This window comes from Pelobates fuscus, chromosome 3 (assembly GCF_036172605.1).
Source record: "Pelobates fuscus isolate aPelFus1 chromosome 3, aPelFus1.pri, whole genome shotgun sequence".
In the NCBI taxonomy this organism is placed as follows: Eukaryota; Metazoa; Chordata; class Amphibia; order Anura; family Pelobatidae; genus Pelobates; species Pelobates fuscus.
In genome coordinates, this window is record NC_086319.1 from 315,062,588 (window position 1) to 315,089,739 (window position 27,152).

General features: G+C 40.2%; 1 protein-coding gene across 2 annotated transcripts; it reads right to left on the reverse strand.

Moving 5' to 3' along the window:
- On the reverse strand, positions 1-26,721 carry DET1 (DET1 partner of COP1 E3 ubiquitin ligase). Of its 2 annotated transcripts, none has more exons than XM_063445634.1 (5): positions 26,647-26,721; positions 22,668-23,771; positions 17,897-18,087; positions 16,164-16,355; positions 1-1,606 (listed from the first exon to the last, which is right to left on the reverse strand). In XM_063445634.1, the coding sequence occupies exons 2-5, from the start codon at positions 23,757-23,759 to the stop codon at positions 1,417-1,419; spliced, it is 1,665 nt and encodes a 554-aa protein (XP_063301704.1). In that variant the 5' UTR covers positions 23,760-23,771; positions 26,647-26,721; the 3' UTR covers positions 1-1,416. The 2 variants fall into 2 exon arrangements, with proteins under 2 accessions (XP_063301704.1, XP_063301703.1); XM_063445633.1 differs by having other exon boundaries at positions 22,662-23,771.
- Between the last annotated feature and the right edge of the window lie 431 nt (positions 26,722-27,152).

The window sequence follows — 27,152 nt, forward strand, 5'->3', positions numbered from 1 at the left end:
TTCTGAATAAGCCATAGAGGCATAATGTTGACATTATATGGAAGATATCTAAAATACCTCTATGGCACAACAACACAGGGGAATTAGGGCAGTGGATCTTGTTCATGCAAATTTGCATCATTTGAGCGGATAAAAAATTAAATAAAAAATTACTTGTACTAAAATTTTATTAGTAGTACTATTTTTACTTAGCGATGAGACATTGCATATCTGCATAAAAATCGTATTCAAAAGGTCAAGGTTTTATTGTTGTTAAAATACAGTTTGTTTCAAAACTAACAATTCAATAATATAGAAACGCTTCACATTATTAAAGGCAGACTAGGCTCCTTATCTACTACAGCCCACTGTAGTAGTTATGGTGTCAGAGGTGGCCGGACATTGTTCCATGGTAAATCAGTTTTCTAACAGTGTGACACCCACCTGAACCCCTAGTCACCTCTACTCTAGCTTTATTTAGTGACATCAATTCTCTCTGTTTGGCAGAATTCACTGAAATTCATTTTATTTTGTTCAAATATGGATGTTATGGATATTTCTAAAGCTGAACTTCTCCTCTGCAATAGATATCTTACAAATGGAGGGTGTAATGGAGGTGCCCATAGAACCTATTAGAAAAGACTAGTTACCATAAGACATGGTACTCCTGCGATGGGCTGTATTGGTTATTATGTCTGGATTGCTTCTTTAATTTTGTGAGGTTTATGGAAAGAAGCAAACTTGGTTCAATAGTCCAATTTAAAGATAATCGTATTGTATCTGAGAAAGTTTAATACATTAGGACTGTTAAAAATGTATTGCTGCATTTTACACAAAAACCTCCAAATATTCTGCATTCCTGCAGAGCCATGTGGGCTCTAGAAGCAAGTATTTGAAACTCCTGGAAAGCCCACAGGTGCTCAAGATTCCAGAACCTTGCTCAAGATAACAGGGGTCTTATTAAAATGCAATATCAATACATGGTTTCTGGCACTGCAGCATGGAGAAGTTAAGCAATATTTAAAGTAATGCAAAAGATTTGAAACAGAACTGACCCTGCATAACCTGGCTACAGGGAAACATAGGAGGAAAAAAGGAACAAAATGTTCCACATATTAAGCAACCTAAATAAAATATGGTTTTGTAAAGTCATAAAGCAGAACATTAGCTTCTGTTTTGACTGGTGAAATAGTACAAAACAAAATTTTACATATATATAGATATTTGTAAAAGTCACAAAATGCACTTTGCAAATGCTTTATAATTTAGCAGTCAATTCATTTAAATAGTGGGATTATCCATCAATGCAGCTTTAAGAAAAAATACAAAAAAACAAAAACAGAATTCATCACTAACAAGGACAAGGAACATTTTACTTTGGTCTTCACAACAGACGAGTGTGACGTAAGGCAGCATGGCAATGTTTAGGTACTCCTCTTATATACAGCCGTGTCTCATGTGGAAGTTGACCACATACTCTGCGTTAGTCCGCTGTACAGATATAGCAAATGGTTCAAATGGGTGGAATGTAAAAGCCACAAGCCTGCGCACTGTGTGGTTGACTGGTCTTCCCAGAAGTCCAGCCTGGATTTTAAACTTGAGAAGACCGGAATCTCTAGCATAAAACCTAAAAAAAATATATATTAGAGTTAAGTCAGTTAAACATTCCATCCACAAAAATTATATACATGAAATATTACAAAATAGTTAAAAAAATTAGAACATTTATAATTACGCCCATAAACAAAAATCCCATTTCAGCACATACCATTTTAAACAATTGGTTATTCTTCTGTAATTTAGGCCTATATTTGTTTACACATACACACTATTTTAAGAGTTTGTGATAGAACTCCCCATTTATCATACCTTGATCACAAGTTAACTTAAGAGGAGCCCAAATCGCACACAATACACTTTGTGTATTCTTACATTTCAACAAGTCAAGTCTGGAGTAATACAGTTTCAACGAAGGAAGCTTCACAATTTCTTCAATCAAATATATCCATCGCTGTTGCTCACTAGACCGTCTCTGTAAAACCACTATCGTTAGCTGGTTTGGGCCAGTGCATAACTACAAAAATGACTTGCAGAAATGGATGTGAGAAGAGGTGTACACCACATGTGGTAAGATACTATTGTGTTACTTGATGTGGAAGGCTCTGTAAAACAACATGTCTAGAGTGGTCTGCAAATATCAGTAGAAGCTTTCCTTTATTTAAACTCTGTCCTCATAACACATAAGACAAAAATCCCCCAGAAAACCAAATCCGGTAGTAGTCACAACAATAAAAAGATCCTGAATCAACGAGTGTTTATGAACAATATCACTGCATTTTAGCATCATATTTTGTCTTTTCATCGCCTGTTTGAGTGAGTTGTAGATTAAGCAATCAAAACAAAACCACATGGGGATACCAGCATTAGTATGTTGTCTGCTAGAGAGCTGCAAATTATTTTTAAGATCAATTTGTTGGCCTTTAAAAAAAAATAAACAACTAAAATATCTAGTCCGCTCTTAAAATAACATTCACATAATGGTTGAATGTGGTAAAGACAAAAAAAAAAAAAAAAAAAAAACTACAAAAAACAAAAGGACTGCATGTTGATAATGGGACAAAGCCTAACAATAATTTATACAGTACATATAATCAGCAACCAGGTTATAGTGCACATCAATTCAAATAACTCCCATCAAGTGTAAATAATAATAAGCTAAGAACTATATCACAGCTCTCAGATGTTAGTCCTGAGCATCCGGAGTGTCACACTGGAAGCTATATTAAACATTGAGACAACTTTATCCATGTAAAACAGCAGCGAATCTTATACATGCTCTCCTTTGTGTAGTTCCGATAAAATAAATATAAATAAAAAAAATAAATAAAAAGAGCACACTGCGTTTGACCCTCTTCTTATGGCTTTTTTTCAAAGAGCAATATTAAAAGATGCAACGCAAATAAATAAACGTGTTATGCCGTGCGCAGCTAACAAATCAATGTTGAGATTGAATGACAATGTTCATAACCGATTAGCAATTGTATCGATTAGTTGTTACAGCTGCAGTCTGCTACAATATGTTTCAAACAGTATAATGTTGGACCAATTTATATATTGGATAATTTGCCTAAAAAAAAAAAAAAAAAAAAAAAAGTGTAATAGACATTACCTTAAAAATGAAATATTTTGTTCCACTAAAACAGGTTAAGCCAAACATCAGTTCACGTTAACCAGCAATATTGAAAAGATCAAATAAAAGCAGGTATCACATGACTGAAACACAAGATGTCACCACCTGTCAGGATACACATATACATAATATTTTAGCATTTCATCTTTTTTTCCCTTTTGAGATAAAAGGCAGAAAGCAGATGGGGAAGGCTTAGGGGAAAAAAAAAAGAATTGTATGCAAGAAAGAAAGAGCCATGAAGTGTAGCCTATCCATGGAGTACTATAAAACACTGTTACCATGACAACTGTTTTTCTACATTCATGTGCCTACAAAGAATTGTGTAGGAACTCTAGTACAGGAACAGTGGAGCTTTTGGGGTATCTTTATGTCTGAACAAAGACAGGCTCCTTCCTTGTTCGTAACATATGTGTGACAAAATTTAGATATCAGAGAGCTCTAAATTAGAAACCGAGAGGGTATGCAAACCATGTACAGTGTTTAGTTTCTCATGGCAATGGGCTAAAATTAAAATACAACTGAAGTGATCTATTGATCATTTGTAATTTACGTGGTAACATGTGATCCAATTCTGCTCATAGAAACCAATTCTTCTGATTTAAAACACTTTATGATGTTGAAGAAAAAAAAAATATGTTTCAATATGTAATATGCTCTCACTTTGAAGACAAATTGAATATTAAAGGGAGGGGAACACACCAGCTATCAAGCACGTTATTTTCTGAAACCCAGAGGAGTGGAATGAAAGGTGTGCCACTATTCAGTAGCGTAATCGCTAATGTTATATAAAATTTCTTGAATGCCAACGTATTTTCCCCAAAGCAGCTTTTAAAATTAGCTGAAGTTCATTTGTCCAAAGGGAAATACCATAATAAGGTATTGTGCCATTAAAATCTGACAGTATACGTGTTTGTAACACACACGTACAACGAAAAACCTACATTTACCAATTTGAAATATTAAATGTTCCCAGCACTTCAGCTTGGGTTAGGAGTATCACTATAATATTTATTTCTAAGAGAAATCTGAAATTTCATGAATGATTAATAAAACATCCATGGAGGCTTGCTTCCTACTTCCGTTAGCTCCCCTGAGCCGATAGAAGTGCCAGTCACTCTGTACTTTATCATGCCTTTCTCCTCCTGGATACCGGATTGCCAGACCTAAGATCACACGGTATAGCAGTTCATTTTATTGACAAGGAAAAAAATAAATACCCTCTCTGTATGCATTTATGCATATTTTTTTGTAATTATTTTTTTACTGACAGCATGTGAGATGGTTTGACATTGCTCACTGGGCAAAAACAGGTAATTGCAGCGTAGGACACGACATTATGTTCTTTCAGGTGCAAAATAGATGTTATTACAGGTCATGTTACATTGATTGTGCCTTCGCGCCTGTATTCAAGCACATGCTATCCAGTACTTTTACGCTGCATAACAAACCGTATGAACATAAAGTAGAAAGGGAGAGTTAGAGGTAGGAAAGAGATGAGGTTGGTTCAAGAAAAGGAATTTCCACTGTCCTCTGAGCGTGGGATGTGTCCCCTGGGATGTGTAAACTTGTTTGCAGTATGTTACTCCACTGTGGGGTGCGTCCCTGGAAGAGACGTGCCGGGCTACTGGTCCCCCAGTAGAGTGTTCTATATCCCCCCAGCGGTTCCACTATCACCCCTCCCAGGTCTCCCCCAAGAGGCCCCCATCAAGGCTCCTTTGCGGGACGAAAGCCATGACCCCAGTCGGCTATGCCCGGAGCGGACTCCACAGGCGGCCCAAAGGACAGTACCGAAATGAATAGAAGGAAGGGAGAGGGGAAGAGAGTATGGAGTGTTCATCGCTGCCGCCCACAACCCCTTTGTCAATTGTATTTAAGTAATCCATCCAGGACTCCCAAACTCTAGCGAGTTTGGATTCAGAGTTCCTCACTTTGGCAGTGAGCTCGTCCATGGTGTGGTTGTCCTTAATTTTCCCAATTACCTCTTGTATGGAGGGGACTTCAATTTTGAGCCACGCCCCTGCTAGTGCTCTCTGTGCTACCAAAGCTATTATAGTCAGTTTATTTGAGTGTCTGGGGATGCCCTCAATGGGGAGCGATAGTAGGAAAGTCCATGGGGACAAGTTTATAGGCATCTGTAAGACCTTGGAGGTTAGATCCCTAATTCCTTCGAGAAACTGTGCAGCATGGGGAAGTCCCACCACATGTTGGGTTTCGACCTATTCTGTGTAAGAAGACTGGGGTTACATGCCACCAGAACATTATCTTATACATTTGTTCTTGTGATAGGACGCATACGGAGACCTTGGATGCGATTTCCTGCCATTCTATGCCATGGATTGAGTAATATTGCGAATCAGATGTAGGAGTGGTTCTATCGAGAGGGCGAAATAGGGTCAGCAAAAGCGGGCATCCCTGTCGTGTGCCATTGCAGATTGGAAAGGGGGGGGTCACAGGCCCCCGGTAGTCCCAACTGTGCTTGGAGGTTGGAGTATAAAGCTCAGATCATGGTAACTATGGCTGGGGGAAATCCCCAATGCTGCAACAGGTTAAATAGATATGGCCAGCTTACTCTGTCAAATGCCTTCTCCGCGTCTAGTGAAAGGAGCAGAGAAGGCCTCCCCTGCGTCTCAGTGTGCCAAGTCGATCACTCTCCGGGTGTTCTTGTAGAGCTGCCGACATGGTATGAACCCCAGCTGGTCTGCATGTATCAGTTGTGGGAGTACTGCCGAAATACGGTTGTCCAGAACCTTCGCGTCTGCGTTTGTCAGTGTGATGGGCCTGTAATTGCCCATCTCCATTGGGTCCTTGTCCCCCTTAGGTAGTAGTATAATATTTGCCATAGTCATGTCGGGGAGTAGGGTCCCCGCCTCCTTGGCTGAATTAAGAACGCAGAGCAGGTGTGGTATGAAAATATCACCAAATGTCTTATAATAGTTACAACTGAATTCGTCCGACCCTGGTGCCTTTCCCCCCCGGTGCTCGCCACCGCTACCCGAATCTCATCCTCTGTATATTCTCCTGCTAATGTTGCCTTTATTTCCGGCGAGATGGGGGGTAGTTTAAGTGCACTAAGGAAGTTCTTCAATTTGTTATCTTTCCCCGTGTTGTCCTGTCTCAGATGTGGTGAGTGGTCGTAAAGACCCGCATAAAATGCACGGAAGGCTTTGTAGATGCCCTCGGTGGAGGATGCAACGGCCCCGGATGATGTCTGGACGGCTGAAATAGATTTGAAGCATTGCCTTGGGCATAGGCATCAGGCCAGCGGGATGTCTATTTTGTTTGCTCTTTCATAGAAGTAGCGCCTGGACCGTTTAATTTGCCAGGTGACGTCATCTAGTAGTAGTCTTTTAATGTGGTGTCGAGTGTCTTGAAGGGCGATCAATGTTGCCTCCGAAGGGATGTTCTTGTGACTGGACTAACTTCCTGAGGGATTTTTGTAGGGAGAAAATAGATTCGTTTTTTAGCCTTTTCCGGTATGAGGCCACCTGGATTAGACTGCCCCGTATGACTGGTTTATGTGCGGCCCATAATGTGACCTCGTCTATATCATTCGTAGAATGTTCGGAACAATGGTGGGTCAATCTATCGCTTTGCGGAGCATCTCGTCTTTCAGTAGGGCCGAGTTAAGTCTCCAGGACCACTTAGTCCGACCATTGCTATGTTCGCGTGGTCGGACCAAGTGATATTAATTTCGGTTGTGCACAGACTCGGAAGCAACCTCAAGTTAGTTAAGAACATGTCTATCCTGGAGTAAGAGCAGTGTGGGGCGGAATAGAAGGTATAGTCCTTTTCGCTTGGGTGGTGCGTTCTCCACACATCGATCAACCTATGAGAGTCTATGAATGCTTAAAATAGTTGTCTGGTCTCCCCCTGCCCTGTGATCTTTGTCCGCCCTGTCTGGCGCTCCGGTCTTCATGCCGGGCATGAGACCGCATTACAGTTGCCCCCCAGTAGGAGTAAGTCAGATGTTAGGGGGGATATAATGTCACCCAGCTTCCTCCAGAAGTCTGTGTCAGCGGTGTTAGGAGCATAGATGAGGAGGTGGAGGGTACGAGAGCCTATGATACCGGAGGCCAGAATGCATCTCCCCTCGTTGTCGCAGAGCGTGTTTGTGACAATGTAGTGACAGCGGGTGTGGATTAATATGGTGACCCTGTTGTGTTTGCATTGGGCTGGGGATTGGTATACGTTGCGATAGTTTCTCTCTAAGTAAGGTGGAATGAACGCAGTTAAGGTGGGTCTCCTTGATAAATGCTATGTCAGTTCGGAGGCTCTTAAGTTATTTAAACAATAGTCTGCATTTTTGGAGGGGGGGATTTAATCCCTTGACATTCAGTGCAAATTATTTTGGTTCTCATGTCTCATGAGAGGTAGCTGTTGTATGCATGAGGTATATTCGTGGTAGGGGAGTGCACTCGAGCACGTGGTGGTCACAGGCAGCGGCGAAGGGCAGAAGTTGAGAGATAGAGAGAAGAGATAAAACAATAGATGTATATAACTGAGGTATTTACATAAACATCTACATAGCCAGTATGGGATTGGAGCAGCCACTCCTCTACGGTCCAAACCGGCCATGAGAGGTACTGGAAGTAGCACCGATCCCAGGCAGTGTGTTATGATTTCACAGCTGCATATTTTCGTTTTATAACATTTAAACCCATACACTTTGGTTGTTCTGAGGGTGAATACTCCCCACCTTGGCCCATGGCATCAGTCCCCCTTCCCCCTATCACTAACCTCCTATCTGCACGTTGCTCCTATATATCGTGTTCCCCTTAGGGCTATCTACTTTTGGCAGTACATAATGCGGTATCTAGGGGTTGTATCTTTATGCCTACTACCTATGTTCCCACCCTCTCTCGTGGCAGTCGCTCGCCTCCTCCCACCAACATGGCAAGACCAGGCGAGCAAGGTCCCCAAGCTCTCCCCCTCTTCCCAGTCCGGGTCCTGTGAACCTTGGGTGAGGTGTGCAGATGCGCAGAGTAGACTCTGCCGGACAGAGTCCCCTTTCTTGTGTAGAGGTCTGATGTTGACCCTGTGGACAGCTCTGGTGGCTGCCAGTTAGGTAGGGTCAAAATAAAATAAAAATAAAAATTGCAATCCCTTTTTGTCCGGGTCGGTGGTGCAATTGGTGGAGGAAGTTCCAGGGGGCCTCTCAGGGGTCATATTAAGTGCGATATGGGGGGGTTGAGTCTGCGGTCGTCGAGTCTTTGGTCGCTCTCTAACTGAGGCAGCGGGGTATACCCCTAGGGTTCCTGCTGGGGTTCCGGAGTTTAGGGAGCGCTTCCTCGTGGTAGTGGTGCCGGTGGGCCTCTGGAAGAGTTCCATCACCCCTGGCAGCTTAGGAATGCCCAGGGACTGCAAGAATTTGCCCGGGTCACCCGACGGGTGAAGGACAGGTGTGCCGCCTCCGTGAAATGCAAGTATTTTGAACTCGACGCCTTGTGTTTTCAGGGCTTCCGTTATCGGCTTCCACGTCCGTCTTTTCACCAGAGTGACCGGGGAGAGGTCCTAGTACACTTGGACTGAGCGTCCCTTGTATTGTATTTCTGTGTCCCTGCTTCTGCAGATTACCGCCTCTTTTGTAGCATAATAGAAGAAGCGAACAATGATGTCCTGGGGTTGTTTTCCCTCCTTCGTGGTGCGTAGAAGGCTCGATGGGCCCCGTATAGTTCCCACCTGCCATTTTGGATTTCTGGCAGGAGGGGGTCCTAGGACTTTCTCCATCACCCTGGTCTCCCTCTCCACTTCCGGGATCCCCCAGAAGCCGAATATTATTTCGCCGGGATCTATTTATGTTTTTTCATTACAGCCTATAGCTCCTGCAGCCTGGGTTCCCAATTTATGTGCCAAATTTGCATAGGGTAAGAAATTACATGTGATTTGTAAGAAGTTACATTGTACTTATGAGGCACACTTGTTTGGCGGAATGGGATGTGAAATGGTAACCATGGCAAACAAGGCCTGAATTTGTCTACATCCTGAGCTATTAGAGATCTTTACTCAAGATTTACATAAATCCCTTTTGCTACTAAGAAAATTCAACTAAGGGCATCAGTGAAAAACGAACAAAAGAATAGGACAACTAAATGGTCCTCACCGTGACACTAAGTGTCAAAGTGAGAGCCAGTTATCCTAAGCACCTAAATGAGACTCCGGGGGTCTCTAAGGGCTTCACCCAATGGTAAAATTATACAAAAAAAAGGATAGAGAAATAATACATGGACTCTCATCCAGACACCGTACGAGAGTCGCTGTATTTCCTAGATATAGCTGTTGAATAAGAGCAGAAATCTTGGTTAAATAAGATACACCAACAAGAAAATTTAACCACTTACAAGTTGGATGAGTACAACATTTAGAAGTCTCTCTTAACGTCACACCAAATGTTACTCTGGGTTTCTTTACATTATAAGCAGATATAGCCTACTTCTTGCCTCTAATTATACATTTGACAGATCCTGGTGGGACTTCAAACTCCCACTAGAGAACTGCAATGTAATATATTGGACTTTGAAACCCGGCGGCTTGTCAAGAGAGGGGTGGATATTTTCGTTCTGACAAGCTTTAACTCTGCCCCCTGAGGCCGTATTGAAGGCTCGCATGTGGGGAGGGATGAACCATCTAGCCCCCACTGCGGGCGCGCGCGCACACACACACACACACACACACGTCAGGCTACATTACTGTACCGGAGGACCTCACTTGGATGGGTGGGTACTTAGATCAACCGCTCCACCCCTGATCCCCTATTGGCGTTATGCACGTGGCTAATAATGAACACACCACATGGGGGGGGAACACCTGGAAGACCTCCCCGGCCAGTCTATCTGGACTAATAGCATCTGTGGAGGTGCGAGGTCCTCTATCCGCATTGAGAATAATTAGGAGGTAATTGTTCACACATGATTGCTATTCGCTATCTAATATATAATATATATATTAGTTCACACATAATATATATATATATTGTTCACACATGATTGCTATTCGCTATCTAATATATAATAAGGATATCTAATATAAAACGGGAGCTCTTATCAGTACACTGCTTTCCCCTGACGAAGGTGCCCTCAGTATTGCACCGAAACACGTGTTGGGCGTTTTTTCATATGGGCACTGCACTGTTTATTTTCAAGCACGTTTGAATAATTTCATGTAACCTTTTTCTATCATTTATGCATTCTATGCCTATCTAGCTAGTTTTACAGGGAGAGAGGCTGTGCTAGTTAACTATTGCCAGTTCAATTTGTGACTGGCATAATAACTTCTACTACTATCCTCCTATATACCCTATATCTGGCTAATACCTGTCTCCCACGTCTGTTTCAGAGATACTAGCACATATACTATTGGTATTTCACATTGAAGGATTTGACTAATATCTTCAATTATACCCATCTATTTTTAGTAATTTGGTATTACCTGGCTCTTCTGTCTATATCTAGGAATTAATTTCCTGTTTATTCAGCTAGGGCAGAGAACATAGCACTTACCTTTTTATCTCGGATAGTCTCTGGGATGACCTGGTGTGTTTTTTTATGTAGTTAACTTTAGTTTATTGGGGATTCAGTAGAGGCTTTATCTTTTGAGCCAACATAATAAAGCTTATTTTATTTAAGGATATCCTCCATCTGGACATAGTCCTCTCTCGCTGAGTTGATACATATTTGCAGGCATGGAAGCTCACTTGTAAGTGGTTACATTTATCTTATTTAACCAAGATTTCTGCTCTTCTCCTATATTTTTGCATTAACACAGCTTAGGACTACAGCTATAACCAGGAAATACAGCGACTCTCATACGGTGTCTTTTTTGTAAGGGCATCAGTGTTTTTTTTTTTTTTTCTTCCAGTTAAACTTTTTATACTCTTATTCTGTGACGTAGAAAGTGTTGACTTACTGTAAATACCAATTTTTATGCAAAATACAGTTACCGTACTTTTTTTTCTGCATGAAAATTTATTCATTTTTTACAACATGCTCCAAATTAGGTGGACAGTGACCAAACATGTTGGAATGTCATGCCCCTTTGCAATAAGTGCCATTGGTTATCATCTGTGTGTTTCAAGTACTATACCCAACCAGTATCTGGAGAAGTTTGGTAGGAGTTTAATTATATGTTTAAACTGCATTTTCATTACAGTGCAAACTACAGCATGAGCGGGGTATCATCACACCAACATTTTATAAATGTGCATAGTAGACTTCCCTTAACGAAAAGGAAGATCTGCAGAGTATGTGTTTGCACAGATTTTCGTTACATGTTGCCAAGCAACAAATCTGAATATCTCGGCAAGAATAGGTAGAAATTCAATAATGCAGCCTATTAATATAAAAAACACACACACACACACACACGTAGTAGAAGGAGGTGCACTTTTTGGTCTTCATAAAGTGTTTATTCGAATTAGTGATAGAGAGATATATATATATATATACACACACACACACACACACACACACGAACAACGTTTCGACGTGCTCTGGCCTTTTGTGAGCTCTCAAACACTTTATGAAGACCAACATGTGCACCATATTTTAATAGATATATTACAATGCAGGTTTTGCAACAAGGCAAGATTTAACATAGAATGAGAGGGAAGAGAGAGATCTGGCACTCTGCCCAAAATTATAAATGTATTACCTCAGACCACGGTGTTACACAGCGCTCAAAAATGAGAGCACTCACTCACTGGATTTTGTGAAATCATATTCGGTGTATTAAAGTTTGCATGAAATAAATAGGTCTTTTAAAGATTTAATATGAAAAATAAACGGTTGTGTTGGATGTATTTCACTGCAAATATCCCAGTGCAGAACACAGTGCCACAAAACTACAGCGGAGGGTGCTGTACCAACCAATATATTCTATAATAAATATGTAAAAAGGATTTTATAAGACATAACCCCTTTGACAAGAAGTAATAGAAAATTTATTTTAATAAGATTAATCCCTCATCTTTATTTTTGTATGTGCTTTAATATGTGAATACATTTCTTTGACTGTACAGTGGGAGCTCGGTTTACGAATTTAATGCGTTCTCCGGGACGTTTCTTATTGCAAAAAATGTTTAAACCGAAATGCGGTTTCCCATAGGAATGCATTTAAAACCAATTAATCCGTTCTGGAGGTCAAAAAAATAAGTAAAATGAGCTGGCATGGAAACCAACCAACAATGCAGAACACACAATAAAAGGCATGCAAACGACTAAGCTCAGCTCCCTACCTTTCCACCGCTTGAGAAATGCACCAAAAAGTCCCAAAACAACTGCAAACAATTTCCAGAATGGCTCCAAAACTCGATGCAAAAGTCGCTCCAACACCTCTACACTCGATGTGGCAAGGCGCCAGCATGCAGGGAGCAGTGCTATAAACCTCCCAGGTAAAATGCATCCTGGGGAAACTTGCTTTGTATTGCGAAAAAAAATTGTAAACCGAGGCATTATTTTCAATGGATTTTCATTTGTAAACCGAGGTCCCACTGTACATTGTAAATACTTGTGATATAAAGATCTGTAATAAATAAATATAGCAAAGACTGAATATTTGGTTCTCTTGATGGTAACAATGCCCCCAATCAATAGGAGAGGAAGGGTCGATGCAATGCATACAGGAACTGAAATGGAAGAGGACTTCGTAGAAGCCAAAGGGTGTTGGGAGTGAAACGAGTCACTGTTGACATCATTTGGGCATAATTTCACTAGATTCATATGTTTTTAAGATTGGCTGGGCTACACTATTATGTGTTTGTATTATTGTTCATAGATTTGGTTTTGAGAAGACCATCTGTTAAATATAATTTCTAGAGCACCGCTGTTCGTTATAGACTAGTTTCTTTTGTTTGAACATTTGGATTGTTTTGGTTTATTTCCACATATGTATATAGTATTTGTGCATGTTAACATTTTCCACTTTTGGTCACAGATTTTATGCACATGTGCCTGGGTATGTACATGACCCTAACAAAAAGTATGTATTGTGTTTCGCGCCAAAATAGTTGTAATGATAGTAACATACAATTGCTCACACTCCAGTGGAACCAATTATCAAAACAAAATGAAAATACAATAATACCAACACCACATAATATCAAAGATAAAAAACAAAACCATTCACGGAACAATCCATTAATATGTAACTATTTAACTATTTATTAACTATTTAGTAGCTATAGCCCCAATACACACATGCAGGTCATCGTCCCCACATGTTATCCTTGAGGGGATATGAAAAAACAGCCTGCAAAAGTTAGACCAGGCATAGGCCACCTTCGGCACTGCAGATGTTTTGGACTACACCCCCCTATGATGCTTTGCCAGCATTATGGGGGATGTAGTCCACAACATCTGGAGTGCCGAAGGTTGCCTATCCCTGAGCTAAACTTTGTCTGCAGTCTTTACAAGCCCTCTTCCCATAGCACAGATTGAAAGTCTGTGCAAGAGAATACAGGGAGTGCCCGCTGTGCTGTAGTCGCGCATGCAAACATGGCTTTCAAATGCTTCTCAATGAGCTGTAGTACTTTATGTGTCTCAATAGGCTACATTTCTTTACGTGTCTGGAGTGAAATCTGTATAAAAGTATCTATTGAGAGTGAGATACAGATACATAGATATATAGATATATCCCCCAAGGCAAAATATAGCAGTACTAAAATTCTTCAAATTCCTTGCTCTACACATTAGGGATCAAAACAATGTGTTTTGGGTAATTTAGAAAAGCAATTGCATGTCCAAAATTATGTTTGTAAATCTCTGATGTGAAGTAATTTGCTGCATACAAGGCAAACTCCCTGTCATTTCTGACAATGGTGCCTGCGACTAGAAATATAATTTAAACAGCTAGTAATCAAAGATTATTTCAAAGCAGTTATGCTCATTTACCAACATTAAATGTGGTCAGAAGCATGCGATTACTTCAAATTAACATACAGGTGTCCATAACTAGCAGGATTGTCAGGCTATCTTGGTTCCTTTCACTCGGTTTGTCTATAGAAGCAGTACAACAATCAAGCAACTAAATAAATGGCATGATGAGAAGGAATTACTGTGCACCATGTAGTTTATGTATGGAAGTGCGATATTTAACATGAACATTCTTGGGGGCATTTTATTTCAGCTTTGTTGAAAACCCTTGCTGGCAGTTACCTGGATTTTCCTCTCAGCTGTAATTCTGTTTTTGCTTTGGATGCCATAAAATTTGTCATTCAATTCCTCATCTTCGAAATCAATGCATTAAAAGCTAAAAGCACACATGAATGGAAAGGCCACAAAAAACACACAAACCTATTTAATCCATATTGGTGAAAGCTTAAAAATGGACATGCTAAAGTCAGTTTTTTTTTCCTAGATGATTAATATCTGGGTAGCATTAAAATTAAAATGTAAAGCATTATCTCATTTTTACAATTTATTACGTAGAAAACCTGTGCTTCTTCATACCTCAGCACTCCCCATTATAGAAACTGGCCAATTCCAAATAATAGTTTACATATTCATGTTAACATGAACTTTTAAAGACCACAGAGAAGGGATATGGTGCTTCTGTATCCATTGAGAATAAAGAAACAACATAGAGAATCATGAATCAAACAGAATAATTTAGAAAACTAGATTCAAGACGTTTAATGCAAACTACCAGCATTTTGCTCAAAGATTTCACCTATGAGCAAAATTAATTTCTGCTAGTAACCAGAGGAAATCTACCACCATATGCATAGGGAGAAGAGAAAAAAAATCAGTCCCTAATTCCCCCTCTACTAGATTAACCTATTCAATTATCTTAAAATGAAGATGAATATCACTCCCATATAGTTCAGCATTTCCCAATTGGTGTTCCGCCGCAATTTTCGGGAAACAAAATGGCTGCCTCTGATAATTGAGACGGGCAGCGAGGAAGCACTCTCCCCTGCTCGGCTACCTCACACGCACCACAGTGATGCCGAAGCAGGACGTCACTCCGGCCCCCGCATTACTTATGAAGCGCGCAAGGGAGTGGAGCAGAAAGATCACTGCTCCCTCACTGCCCGCACGCAAGCCAGCTGTTCAGCCCAGCAGCCCCACTGGACCCCAGGGAAATAGAGATGCCATGCCAGCACTCCCAAAGTTGGGAGCCTGGGTGGAGTGAAATAATTTTTTTTTTTTTTTTTAAAGTGTGTGTGTGTGTGTGTGTGTGTGTGTGTCTGTCTCTTAAGGAGTTTATGCTGGTCGCTGAGAGTGGGTATGTGTGTGAGTGTGTATATGTGTCAATGTTTTTATATGTGTGTCAGTGTGTTAATTTGTTTGCGTACGTACGTGGCATACGTAAAGCATTCATATGTGCATACATCCCAGCAATCAAACACAAACACAACATGCAAACACACTCCTGCAAAAAACATTACATACAAAAATCCCTGGATTCAAATTCATATACAAACACTCCCTTCATTCAAACACTAATACTACACACAATTGTACATCCGCATGTAAAAGCTAACACTACATACAAGCACACCCCTGCACGCAAATACAAACATTACATACAATCACACCCCTGTATCAAAACGCTAACATTACATACAAACACCAACTGTACACACAAAACCACACCTGCTCCTAAGTGCAATTGTTTAGTATGTACGCTATGGCACCAAAATCTTTTGGGGGTTCCATGTGAATTATTAATTTGGAACCCCTGATATAAATGATCCCAAAGTCCCTTGGCCAGATAAAAACATACCCATATAATAGCCATGTGACCCAAGTCCCCAAGACACCATATGCCTCACTATAAAATTCCCCTGCATCCTAAGTAAACCAGCCTTTTAAAAATAACAAGAAATTAACCAATTTAATTTTATACTCTTATTATCCAACATGAAATAATTGATATCCTCATTTTGGGTGATAGTGATATGCTATTAAAATATATTACTATTAAGGTCAATATTTTCTTTTTTCTTGATAAAATTATTTATCGAATTTCCAGTACATTAAGTTTTTCTAATTCATACCTGATTGGATGATCTCCACATGTTTTTGGCCTCTCCATTACCGAGACCCACTTGTCATCGTAGCTGAAGAGAGAGAGGTCAAGGTAAGGGCTTCCGCTATAAGACTGGGCACTAATGGGAAGCTGGCTGAGCAGCCGCCTCACTGCTTCTGTATGGCCACCATACTTTGCATTCACAATAGTGTCTTTAAACCTAAAGCATGAATCATAGGTTAAAAAAAAGCTATAGGGAGAAGTTAGAATTCTAAATTATATTACAGAAAATATCATGATACTAAAAAGTGATTACAGTATGGTGTATTTCACTTGCCTAGCCTCTGGCAGATCAGAAGAAGGCATTTGATAAACTTTGTCATTAGTTGAGCCAGTTCTATGAAACCACATTACGTCCTAGAGTGAAAGCTAAATGTACCTTTTGTGGCTAAAGAAACACTCCAAGCACCAAAACCACTATAACAGTTTGGCTCTTTACTTGTGGTTTGCCAATTGCAACTCCATGCCTCCTCTCAGCAACAAGGGAAAACTGGAAGCTCGTGGTGGGAGCTTTTGTTAGCTCTCCTAAGCTAAGCCCTTTAGGGAATGAGCTAAGTCATGCATTTCCAGCTGACAGCTTTGGGGTGGAGAGGAGGAAGGGAATGGTGCTTGCAGTGTTTTTTTAATCCTTTCATATTATCTAGTGATTTTTGTTAAAATATAAGGCAATAACATATTTCACAAATAGAATGCTACCCTAATTTTGTGCTATTAAACTGTAAAAATACGTCAAATACTGAACTATCAATACCATCAGCCTCTTGTGTTTTCATATTAATAAAATATAAACTAGTACTGAATATAATGTACCAAAATGACAGTGGAATTCAATTTAAAGGGACACTGTAGTCACCAGAACAACTACAGCTTAATGAAGTTCTTGTGGTGTCTATTGCCGGTCCCTGCAGACTTTTTAATGAAAAGGCAGTGTGTACATTACTGTCTAGTAACACCTCTAGTGGCAGTTTGAAACCCACTAGAGGTGCTTCCTGGGTCAGTGCTGCACATCCTTCATAGTCTCCACCCCCTGCATGAAAGCACTGAACAAATCTCAGAGATGCATTGATTTAATGCATCTCTACAAGGAGATGCTGATGGGCACAGCGTTTTGCTGCACATGCGCATTAGCCTCCTGATTTTGATTAACTCAACCAAGGAGGCAGAACCAGCTGCAGCATATCCGCGCGGTGCTCGAATAAAGGCAAGCTTTTTACCTTTTCCAAGTGTGCCAGGAGCAGTAGAGTGCTCAGTGTTTTTAACACTATAGTGACACGAAAATTTGTTTATATTCCTGTCACTATAGTGTTACTTTAAAGTATAGAGAAAATATTCAACTATATTTACAAATAATAAAAAAATAAAACAAGGTTAATTTAAAATGTGTATTCAGCTCTTCAGTTTGAAAGACAACTAAAGTCACCCGTGCCACATCACACCAGAACAACTACATTAAGCTGTTTTGGTGACTATAGTGTCCCTTTAACTGAGTTCATAGCCTATCGCCTTTCAAACTCGGGTATAATTGTATAGGCAATGCTGAAGTGCAAATTAAACATTTTCGCTAGATAATGTAGGAGCAGGGCTTTATTAGGCTGTACACCAACCCCCCCCCCCCCCCCCCCAACATTTACTATTACTTTCTAAAGTACAGCAAATACATTTTAATAGAACGTATTTTGGCCAATGAAGGCAAATTCTTACCGGCGCTGAATCTGCCTGGCAAAGTTGTTGCTGGAAGCAGAGCAGGGAAACTGCACAGCCTCACTGTGAAGAGTAGCATTTCGAAATAGGTCACAGAAGTTTTCAAATAATTCTAGCAGCTCATTCGATGTGTTCTCAAAAACAGCAATGACTTCTGTAGTGACCATGTTGTAAACCACAAAAAAAGAGGGCTAACAGGGGGGGAGGGGGGGAGAAGGGAAGAGGCAAAGTGAAAAGACTTGAAGCAAAATTACCCATCCATAGCCATCTTTACCATACATTTTGAATCTATAAATTAATTTGACAAGTACCTGATTATTCCCCATCAAGAGGACCATGAGTAGTTATTCTTATGCGGATTATGCAACATAACATTTCTTTAAAAGGATTCTGAACCATATATACAAATAGCTCACGGGAAGGGAAACAAATATATCATATATAATGATTTTTCTGTCAGTCACATTACTTTCTTTAGAGATTAGTCCATTAGTTTTACAAGGTATTTTTAACAAGGTAAATATTTCAGCACATTTAGTCAGAGGCGTCAAATGCACATGACATAACTGTACTACAAATTGTAATTATCGCAGCCCTGTCATCTTTTTCTTTGGCTTTCTTATCCTTATATCCCTTTTGGTCTAAACTGCTCATGACATCTGCTAGTTGCCCTTTTGTGGCGTTATTTAGACTAAAGGTTTGTGGGTGTGTGTATGTACACACACACACACACACACGACTAGAAAACGAAACAGAACCTTGTTTGAGCTCCACCCATACTTTATTTTCCCTATTTTCCCTCATGTATTTTATGAAAACTAGAGCACTCAGGAGTGCTTTGTGTGTGAAGAGTATTTTTCAATAGAAATTGGAACATTATAAATTAACCTTGTTAAGAAGACCGAGTGCTGTCAGTTATTAAAATTCAAACACAGTGAGGGTTATTCTAAACAAAACCAGTGTTTTATGAAAACACTGGTTTTTGGTTTGAGTAACCCTTTACAGCATTAAAGGAGTGGTCTAAGCCACAGCAACTAAGGCTAGTGATTCTAGTGCGAAGTGACAAAAATGTATAACCACTCCTAGAGACAAACGGTTTGGAAATTAATTGACAAAAAACAGAACACTTCCTAGACCACCTTCTGGCAATGATAGAATGACAGAACTCAGGCTATGTTAGCCCAGAGTCCCTATTAAAAGAAAATTTATAAAGTGGAAATAGAAATTACTATCAAGACAGCTGAAGATCTTTTTTTTAATTAAACAACATACTGCACTTTTTTTGTCCTGAAGATTTGCATCAGAAAAGTGAAATTCATGAATGTTTGTTGCTTTGGCACATTTGTAAATGCATTAAGATTGTATTACGCTTCAGTCTGGAATCACTTTTAAATGCAAGCAGAAGGTGTCAACCTAATTAACTCACAATTGACTGCAATCCACTTTTACATTTGGAGATGTTAAGTGTTGTAAATTTCCTATTACTTTTAGCAATATCATGTGGGTGTGTCCAATCTATAACTCAATTGAAGACTACACTTTTGCCTATACTATTACCTCTGTAGCAGTTAGGATTTAGATTCTCAGTTTTAAACATGATTGCACATTTTAGATGGCAGAATAAATGGCTGCTGTGGAGGTTTTCACATTCTCTACTTTTTAAAATCACCAACAGTTTTCACTCCCTGTAGCTTTTTTTTTTTTTTTTTTTAAATGTTAAAGTTGCAAATGGGATTTATTTATACTTTCTAAGAGCTTGTAATACGTAGTTGGCATAGTGTGTTTTAAATACAAAATTGCACTGAAGGGTGTGAGGCAAATAACCCACTTTAAAAATTACAGAAATGTGCAGCTGTAAGCAGTCCAATTACTGCTTTTTTATACTCTTACAAGTCAGTTTATGCATAGATACAATTTTCATTTACCCATCAATATTTAAAAAGCTGTATTGTCTGTGTGTCAGAAGTGCCTCTGCCACATGTTCTTGGAGGGGCAAGCTTGCCAGCCTCCTGCCAAAAGACTATGTGCCCTTTAAAAATGATGTGAACAGACTTGGTTCATGGGATTTTACATTTGGTTCGGGAACTGAACAGGCGCACGAATCAGAGACCACCCGGGAGCTTGTTAAGCCTAATTGACAGTTTGTAACACTTTCCACCGCAGTGCTCTAAGTGTTCGTCTGGGTAGCCGCTGTTCACATGAACGACCACGAGGTGGCAGCCTTCTTGTTCCCGCGAACGCAGGCCGTGGGGTTTGGTCGTTGAGTTCATGGAACTGTATTTGGACACTGCAGCTCCCGAATACCGCTTGACTTCCAGGATCACCTGCGTTCGGTTCTACACAACTTAGAAGGGCACGGTGGAAACATTCCCACAAACAAGTCGAAGCAGCTCCAGGGTAAGAACATTGACTATGTTCGGGTTTTAAAAACTACCGAACTAGACTGACCGCAAGCCCTGATTCTCTCAAACTGTTTTGGGCATGGGACCATGCGTGCAGTTCAAATTATGACTTCCAGGAAATTACCGAACCCCTGAACTGATCTTGGTGACCAACATATCCAAAAATCACCCAGATCGGGGCTATCAGGGGATGTAATTTTTGTGGGGGTTTTGTAAAAATGTATGTTTTCTGTGCCTGGAGAGAATGGAGTTTAATACAGTGCTTGACTCAATTATCTCTAGAGCACAGAGGAAGGCTTAACCTATTTTGTATGGGAGTGACCTGGACCTGAGAGCCAATGTAATCGTGTGTATGTTTTTACTGTAGTCTACTCTCAGGACCAGGGGGGAGTGCCCCTTGCATGGGGACCTGCATAGAAGGCCAGCTGTGTCTGCCAATAAATGCGTTTTTTCATAACCTCAACATGGAGTCTCAACTACTCTGGGGATTGCTATATCACTATACTCCCCTGGGTTATAATCACTTGCTCTTTTAAAAGCATATTGCTACTCTCTTGGAGGAGAGGTCTATCCACTGGAAGCTGGATCCTGGTCTTGGGTCCAGGGTGGGTGGAGGACAGCGAGACCCCAATCAAGCTGTAACGCTCGAAATGGCGACTACAGTGCTAATGGTGTCTGGTGCAGTGCTTGTGGTACTCGGTAAGCACTAGGAAGCAGTGATTGGAGAAGGCACCCAGTCGAGGTGCCAGACGGTCCGCCACAGTCTGTGTTAGGAGGGGGTGTGAAAACAAAAAAAACTTGCAGGTATATGTGTGTCTCTCCATTGCCTTGAGTATTTTGTATTGTCAGTGTATGTGAAACGTAGAAGCCCCTTCACATGTTTTAAATATTTGCCTTAAAAAGAAAGCCATTAGGATTGTGGCATGGCAGAGGTGACCGTTTTTAATCCACGTGCTGTGGTTATGGAGGAGACAGGGCAATGCACAAATTACAGCTCTCACGTGCACCCAAACTCACTCTGACTTTGACAATGTCCCTAAGACAGTGAGGCCTGACCATGCCTGTTGTGAATAAGAAGGTCTTGGCACTGGTGATCGCACACACGTTAAGAAAGTGTTGATGCCATGATACCCTGGACCGCAAAAGGACTAAAAGGAAGAAAAAAAAAATGCTTGCCCGGCACCTAGACTTGCTGGCAACATGGGAAGGCCTTCTTATAAGTGAAAGAATCCAACAGTAGCTTGGACTGTAATTAACAAGAATTTTTTTTTTTTTTTCCTCTTAAAGGCCCTTTTAAACTGCTGCGGTCACTAAGTTTCAAACTGACTCAGAAGTATGATTTGGGTATTGCACTACCTATCCTACTTTTGAGGAAAACTTAGCAGGGCCAGCTACATGATGTACTAATTTGGTTATATTTATTCTGTAGTAGAGTGGTTTTATTATGTTATTTGTTTGTCAATTTAGAATGTTTTTTTGTTATTTTTTCATGTTTGTTTCATAATTTACAGATAAATTGCCGCTTACTTGTGAGTGCTTTGATGAGTAATTTATTACTATTTTTAATGAATCGTTTTGCATATTTTTTTGTAATGCTTTATCTGCACAACCCATTAACAAAGGCTCTGTTGCCCTGCTGGAGAGCCTCTTAAATTACCAAACCGTTGGTAATACAGCAGAATCTGAATACTCTTCTATTCTAAAGTAAACTTCCTAGTTCGCTGTTCTACGTACCACGATTTATTAGTATGCAACTATAATAAAGAAACCAAATAAGAAATGATCAAATGTATGTGTTTTGGCATTTGATTTTCTGTAACAAGCATCGCAGTGACTTCCCAAGACAGTATTAAGTATTTTGACAGACCGCTCCTAAAGGACCACTAAAGCCACCCAGGCCTTTTCAGCTCAATGCAGTTGTCCTGTTAATTTAACCTTTGCACTGGTAGCCACTGGAAACCCTTCCGCTGCACTGATAAAGTAAGCATTGGTCACGTCACACAGAAGCCCCCCCAAAAAAGCATTGAATCAATAGTTTGGACCCATGCATCATGTCCCTAATTCTCCTTTATTAGGAGTACTGGATTAGACAACACTGGAAGAGACCATGCCTCATCCATTATGTTGCAGGTTGAGCAAGTCTAAAAAAGGGCCAGGAAACTGTTTTATTTGAATGGGACTCACTAAGATGGTGGGACCTACATAACTAGCGTCAGAGAGACTAAAGCATTACGAATACAAAAATGTATTCCTAATGCTATAGTATCCCTTTTTAAAAAAAAAAAAAAAAAAAAATAAAGGAAAGGAAATTAACAACATTTATAATGATCTAGATTAAATTAATTGAGATAATTTGTCTATACCTGTACCTGTGATGGATCGTTGACTCGAAGAGTAACCACATCTTCGCTTGTATACTTTATAAATAAGTGGTTTTCATCCAATAATTGCATCTTCCACATACGAAGCTGCCTCAGCTGGTCAAAGTACTGGAAAAATCTTCTCTTGGCCATTGCACTACCATCCCGCTCTGCCCTTCTCCATAAGTATACAAGCAACCTGTGCTTTAATGAGTTTATAAATGGCTCTTTGTATAAATTTGCCATTCCAGTTTGAGTTTCACGTTGTACTTCTGGGTAAACAGCTGACAATATTAACAGATCATCTTCGTAGCAAAACCGACCAATTGTCCGTACATCAATGAATGTTCCTTCTGGGGTCACCTGAAAAACATGAATTGTCTGCTGCTGTACAGAAAGTATTGCCAGAATATTTTTGTACAAGTAAAGGCCTTGATTATGAGACAAGATTATTTTATCACATTTGAAAGTTCGTGAGTCACACAGCTTCCCTGTATGAAGATCTATTATATGTAAAGAATAATCTTCCAACGGAGATCTTGGGTTGGGGGTTACTGATTCACTATTCCTGTATATTTCATAAAAAGGTGGATATGGCTCCTCTGGAAGATAGGCTGCCGACCCAACAATGACATAGCGACAGTCGTCCGTAAATAAGCTACACTCACGATTTAAGTGCTCTCCATTGGAAGCTACATTGGTGATATGAAGAAGTACAAAAAAACGCTCAAAGAGCCTCCCACGAATATTTATGGACCTCTGATCATTGGAGTTAGCCAGTATTTCTCCATCATATCCATGCAGCAGATCTTCAGCAGCTTGGCAGCCTTGATATTCATAGATTTCCAATGAAGTCTGGTCAGACGAAAATGCAATAAAATATCTGCCATCAGGGGAAAATTTGCGAAGGAAACAAGGAGGCTTTTCCACATTGACTACAGTGTAGTTCGGAAAGACATTCTGATGAAAAATACGCACTTGATGCCAGTGGGAGCCAGGCTTACCAGAACTTATTTTTCGTCGTTCAAGCCTGTGAATTACATTTTGGTTCTGAATTCTTCGAGGTTTGATTGTAGGAGCATCATGATCCATCATAAACATTTCTTCATTTTACTAGTAGAAAAAACAAAAAAAAAAAACACGTGTAAAACAAGAGGAGAAGACTGGAGAATGTAAAATGACAACAGTATGATAGTCAACTGAAACTAAACAGTTAGATTTTAGCAATAACAAGAGTCAAAAGTCAGATAGAAAACAGAGGGAAATTAGAGAAAGTGTTATATTGATACTAAAAGTCACAAGCTCAGTGAGTGAGATAACTGCAGATTTCCAAAGCAATGAACTTAAAGGGACACTATAGCCACCTAAACAATTTTAGCTTAATGAAGCAGTTTTAGTGTATAGATCATGTTTCTCAGGTTTCACTGCTCAATTCTCAGCATCTCCTCATAGAGATGAATTGAATCAATTAATCTCTATGAAGAAAGTTCAGTGTCTGCATGCAGAGGGAGGAGATACTGAATGTTTGGATGCATTTTAGGAATTCATGACCCAGGAAGGATCTCCAACAGTCTTCTAAGGAGTAGCCAGTGAAGTTATCACTAGGCTGTAATATAAACACTGCTTTTTCTCTGAAAAGACAGTGCTTACAGCAAAAAGCCTGGAGGTAATGATTCCACACACCAGAACAAATTCAATAAGCTGTAGTTGTTCTGGTGACTATAGTGTCCCTTTAAGCTAAAGTTGTTTTGATGACTATAATGTCCCTTTAATGGTAATACTCAATGTGTATGAGTGTATTACAGAACATCAGGGAACTAATTAAAATGTCAGAGATTTACTGCAATAATACTTGTCAGAATTGTGCATACAATTATCTACATATTCTGCAATGTGTATTTGAAAAATAAATATTTCAGTCATCCTGAACAGCAGTGATATTGTGGGTTAGCCAAGCGCTCTCACTTTGTATTGTTCATGTTGGACAGAATTGATACTGTTAAAGGACCACTATAGTCACCCAGATCACTTCAGCTCAATAAAGTGATCTGGGTGCCAGGTCCCTCTAGTTTTAACCCTGCAGCTGAAAACACAGCAGTTTACACTGAGGGTTAAGCCAGCCTCTAGTGGCTGTCTGCCTGACAGCCATAAGGGGCCGCTTCCGCGATTCTCACTGTCGTCCATAGGAAAGCAGTGAGTAATGCTTTCCTATGGGCGGTTTTTGAATGCGCGCGCGGCTCTTGCAGCGCATGTGGCGCAGACATCGGCAGGAGGAGGAGAGGTCACCAGCGCCGAGTGAGCCCGGCGCTGGAGAAAGATAAGTGGATGAATGGGTTTTAACCCCTTCAGCCCAGGGGGGGTGGGGGGGACCTGAGGACAACATAGTGCCAGAAAAACAAGTTTGTTTTCCTGGCACTACAGTGGTCCTTTAATGAGTTAGTGTAAATTCTGCATTATCATGTCAGCCTGACAGTGAACAGTCTAAGTATAGCACAGAGCTCAAGCATTTGTCAAACAGAAACCAAGAAAAAAAAAATTATAATAATAATGGGGAATGGCAACCATAGGTAATTACAACATGGTCCCTACACTGAGCTGTAGTAGTTTTGTCACTTAAGAGTGACATTTTGCCATAAGGATCTGTATCTAACAATGGAAATGGACACTGTGTTTACCCTTTTGGGTACAACTTTGCTCCTCAGGCACTCAGGTTCCAAGGTGAACTACCTTAAAAGCTAGCTTTGTGGTGTGGAACACGTGGATCAGTCAAGTCAAATTGAGACGACACCTAAGCATCTGATAAAAGAAATATTGCAAAAAATACACGTCATGTTTTCTGTGCAGTGATTAGTATTTACAGGATGCATCAGTGCTCATATTAATATTCACATTCAGTTAATTTTGTTTGGTGAATAAATCATTGCTACTTTACATGAAAGAGCTGTGCCTTTCTTATAACGCCCAGCATATCACCCCATAAACACGCAGAAATATTTATAAACAAAACTGCGTTCCCAGTAAACAGTAGTAGGAACAGATACCCCAGCCATTTCCAAGCTTCAGAACCAGGAGACACTAAAGACTTCATGCAAACATAAGTCAGAAATATTGCATTATGCAATAATAAAAAAAAAAAAAAAGTTATTTCATGTCCGGAGAGTCCAGAACAGGTCATTATAACTTTATTAGCAGCAGTTAGACATAACTGTTCAGAAACATATGTGTTAGAATTTTAGATTGTAAGCTCACGGGCAGGGCGCTCTACCTTTTGTATTGGTCTGTTTATATTGTACTGTGTTTTTCCCCCATTATACAGCGCTGCGGAATACGTTGGAACTTTATAAATCTCAGCAATAAATAAGTAAATATGACCACATTGTTTGTATCTGACATTACAAACTCCCATGGTGTTCTTCTGCAAAACTTTTGTTAAAAACAACTGATGATACCAGAGGTACACAATAAATTGAGAAAAACTAAACTATATGTTATGAGGAATACCAGGTTACAAGTGGAAGTGTGTGTGAGAGAACGAGAGTATTTGTACTCACCTACATATCTTTCCCAGGTCAAATATTACTATTGGTATTTATACAGCGCCAACTTATTCCGCAGCGCTTTACAATATTCTAAAAAGAGGGAAATTTAACAATAAAAGAGACAATTATAAAATGCTCAAACAAGCTTAGTATGTTCATAGCAAAATAAAGAGTGTCAGAGGCGGGAAAGAGCAGCTTGTGTCTGTTATTGGGACTCCAGCTCCCATGAGCCTGCTGGCTGTGTGTGATGGGAGTTGTGATGTGGGCAGGGCTGCCTATTGCTGCTCACTGAGCTCAGTAAGGATGTTGACAGATGACAAGTTCACATGGAGATACAGTTGAGTCCTTCCAGAACATTATAAAAAGTTATGACTAACTCTGCCCAGTGCAGACTGCCGTGCCCGGCTCACTCTGTGTGTATGTGTGTGTTAACATAGCTTGCTGCTCACCCTCTCGGCTCTGCCTCCCGCTGCCGCCCGCCTCGCTACCGGGGACCGATTCAAACTGTGCAGGGGAACCGGAAGTACTAGCAGTAGGCGAAGAGAGTTCGACCATAGAGGTGAAGGCAATTCAAATAGGGCGTCACGGGGGGGGGCGACTAACGGTCCTTGTATCGAGCCAGCGACACCTGCAGGTGCAGAGACTGGTACTGCAGCGTCAAACTGTAATTGTAATTGTATTCTGTCTATAATGATATGATATGGTGTATGCTAGCAGAGGCTTCCCATAAAGTAATCAGACACTTTGCAAGCACATACTTTGGGACCTATTGTGGAGATCTATATATTGAATTTTAATATAGCATAAAGTGCATCTTATGAATAGCATAATCATGTGTACTTAAGTGTATGCTTCTCAATAGAATATATGGAAGTGTGCGAGAGAGCAATTGTGTTCTTCATTTATATATACCAACATATTATCTAATTATTTATGTTTCTCTTTGATACAATAT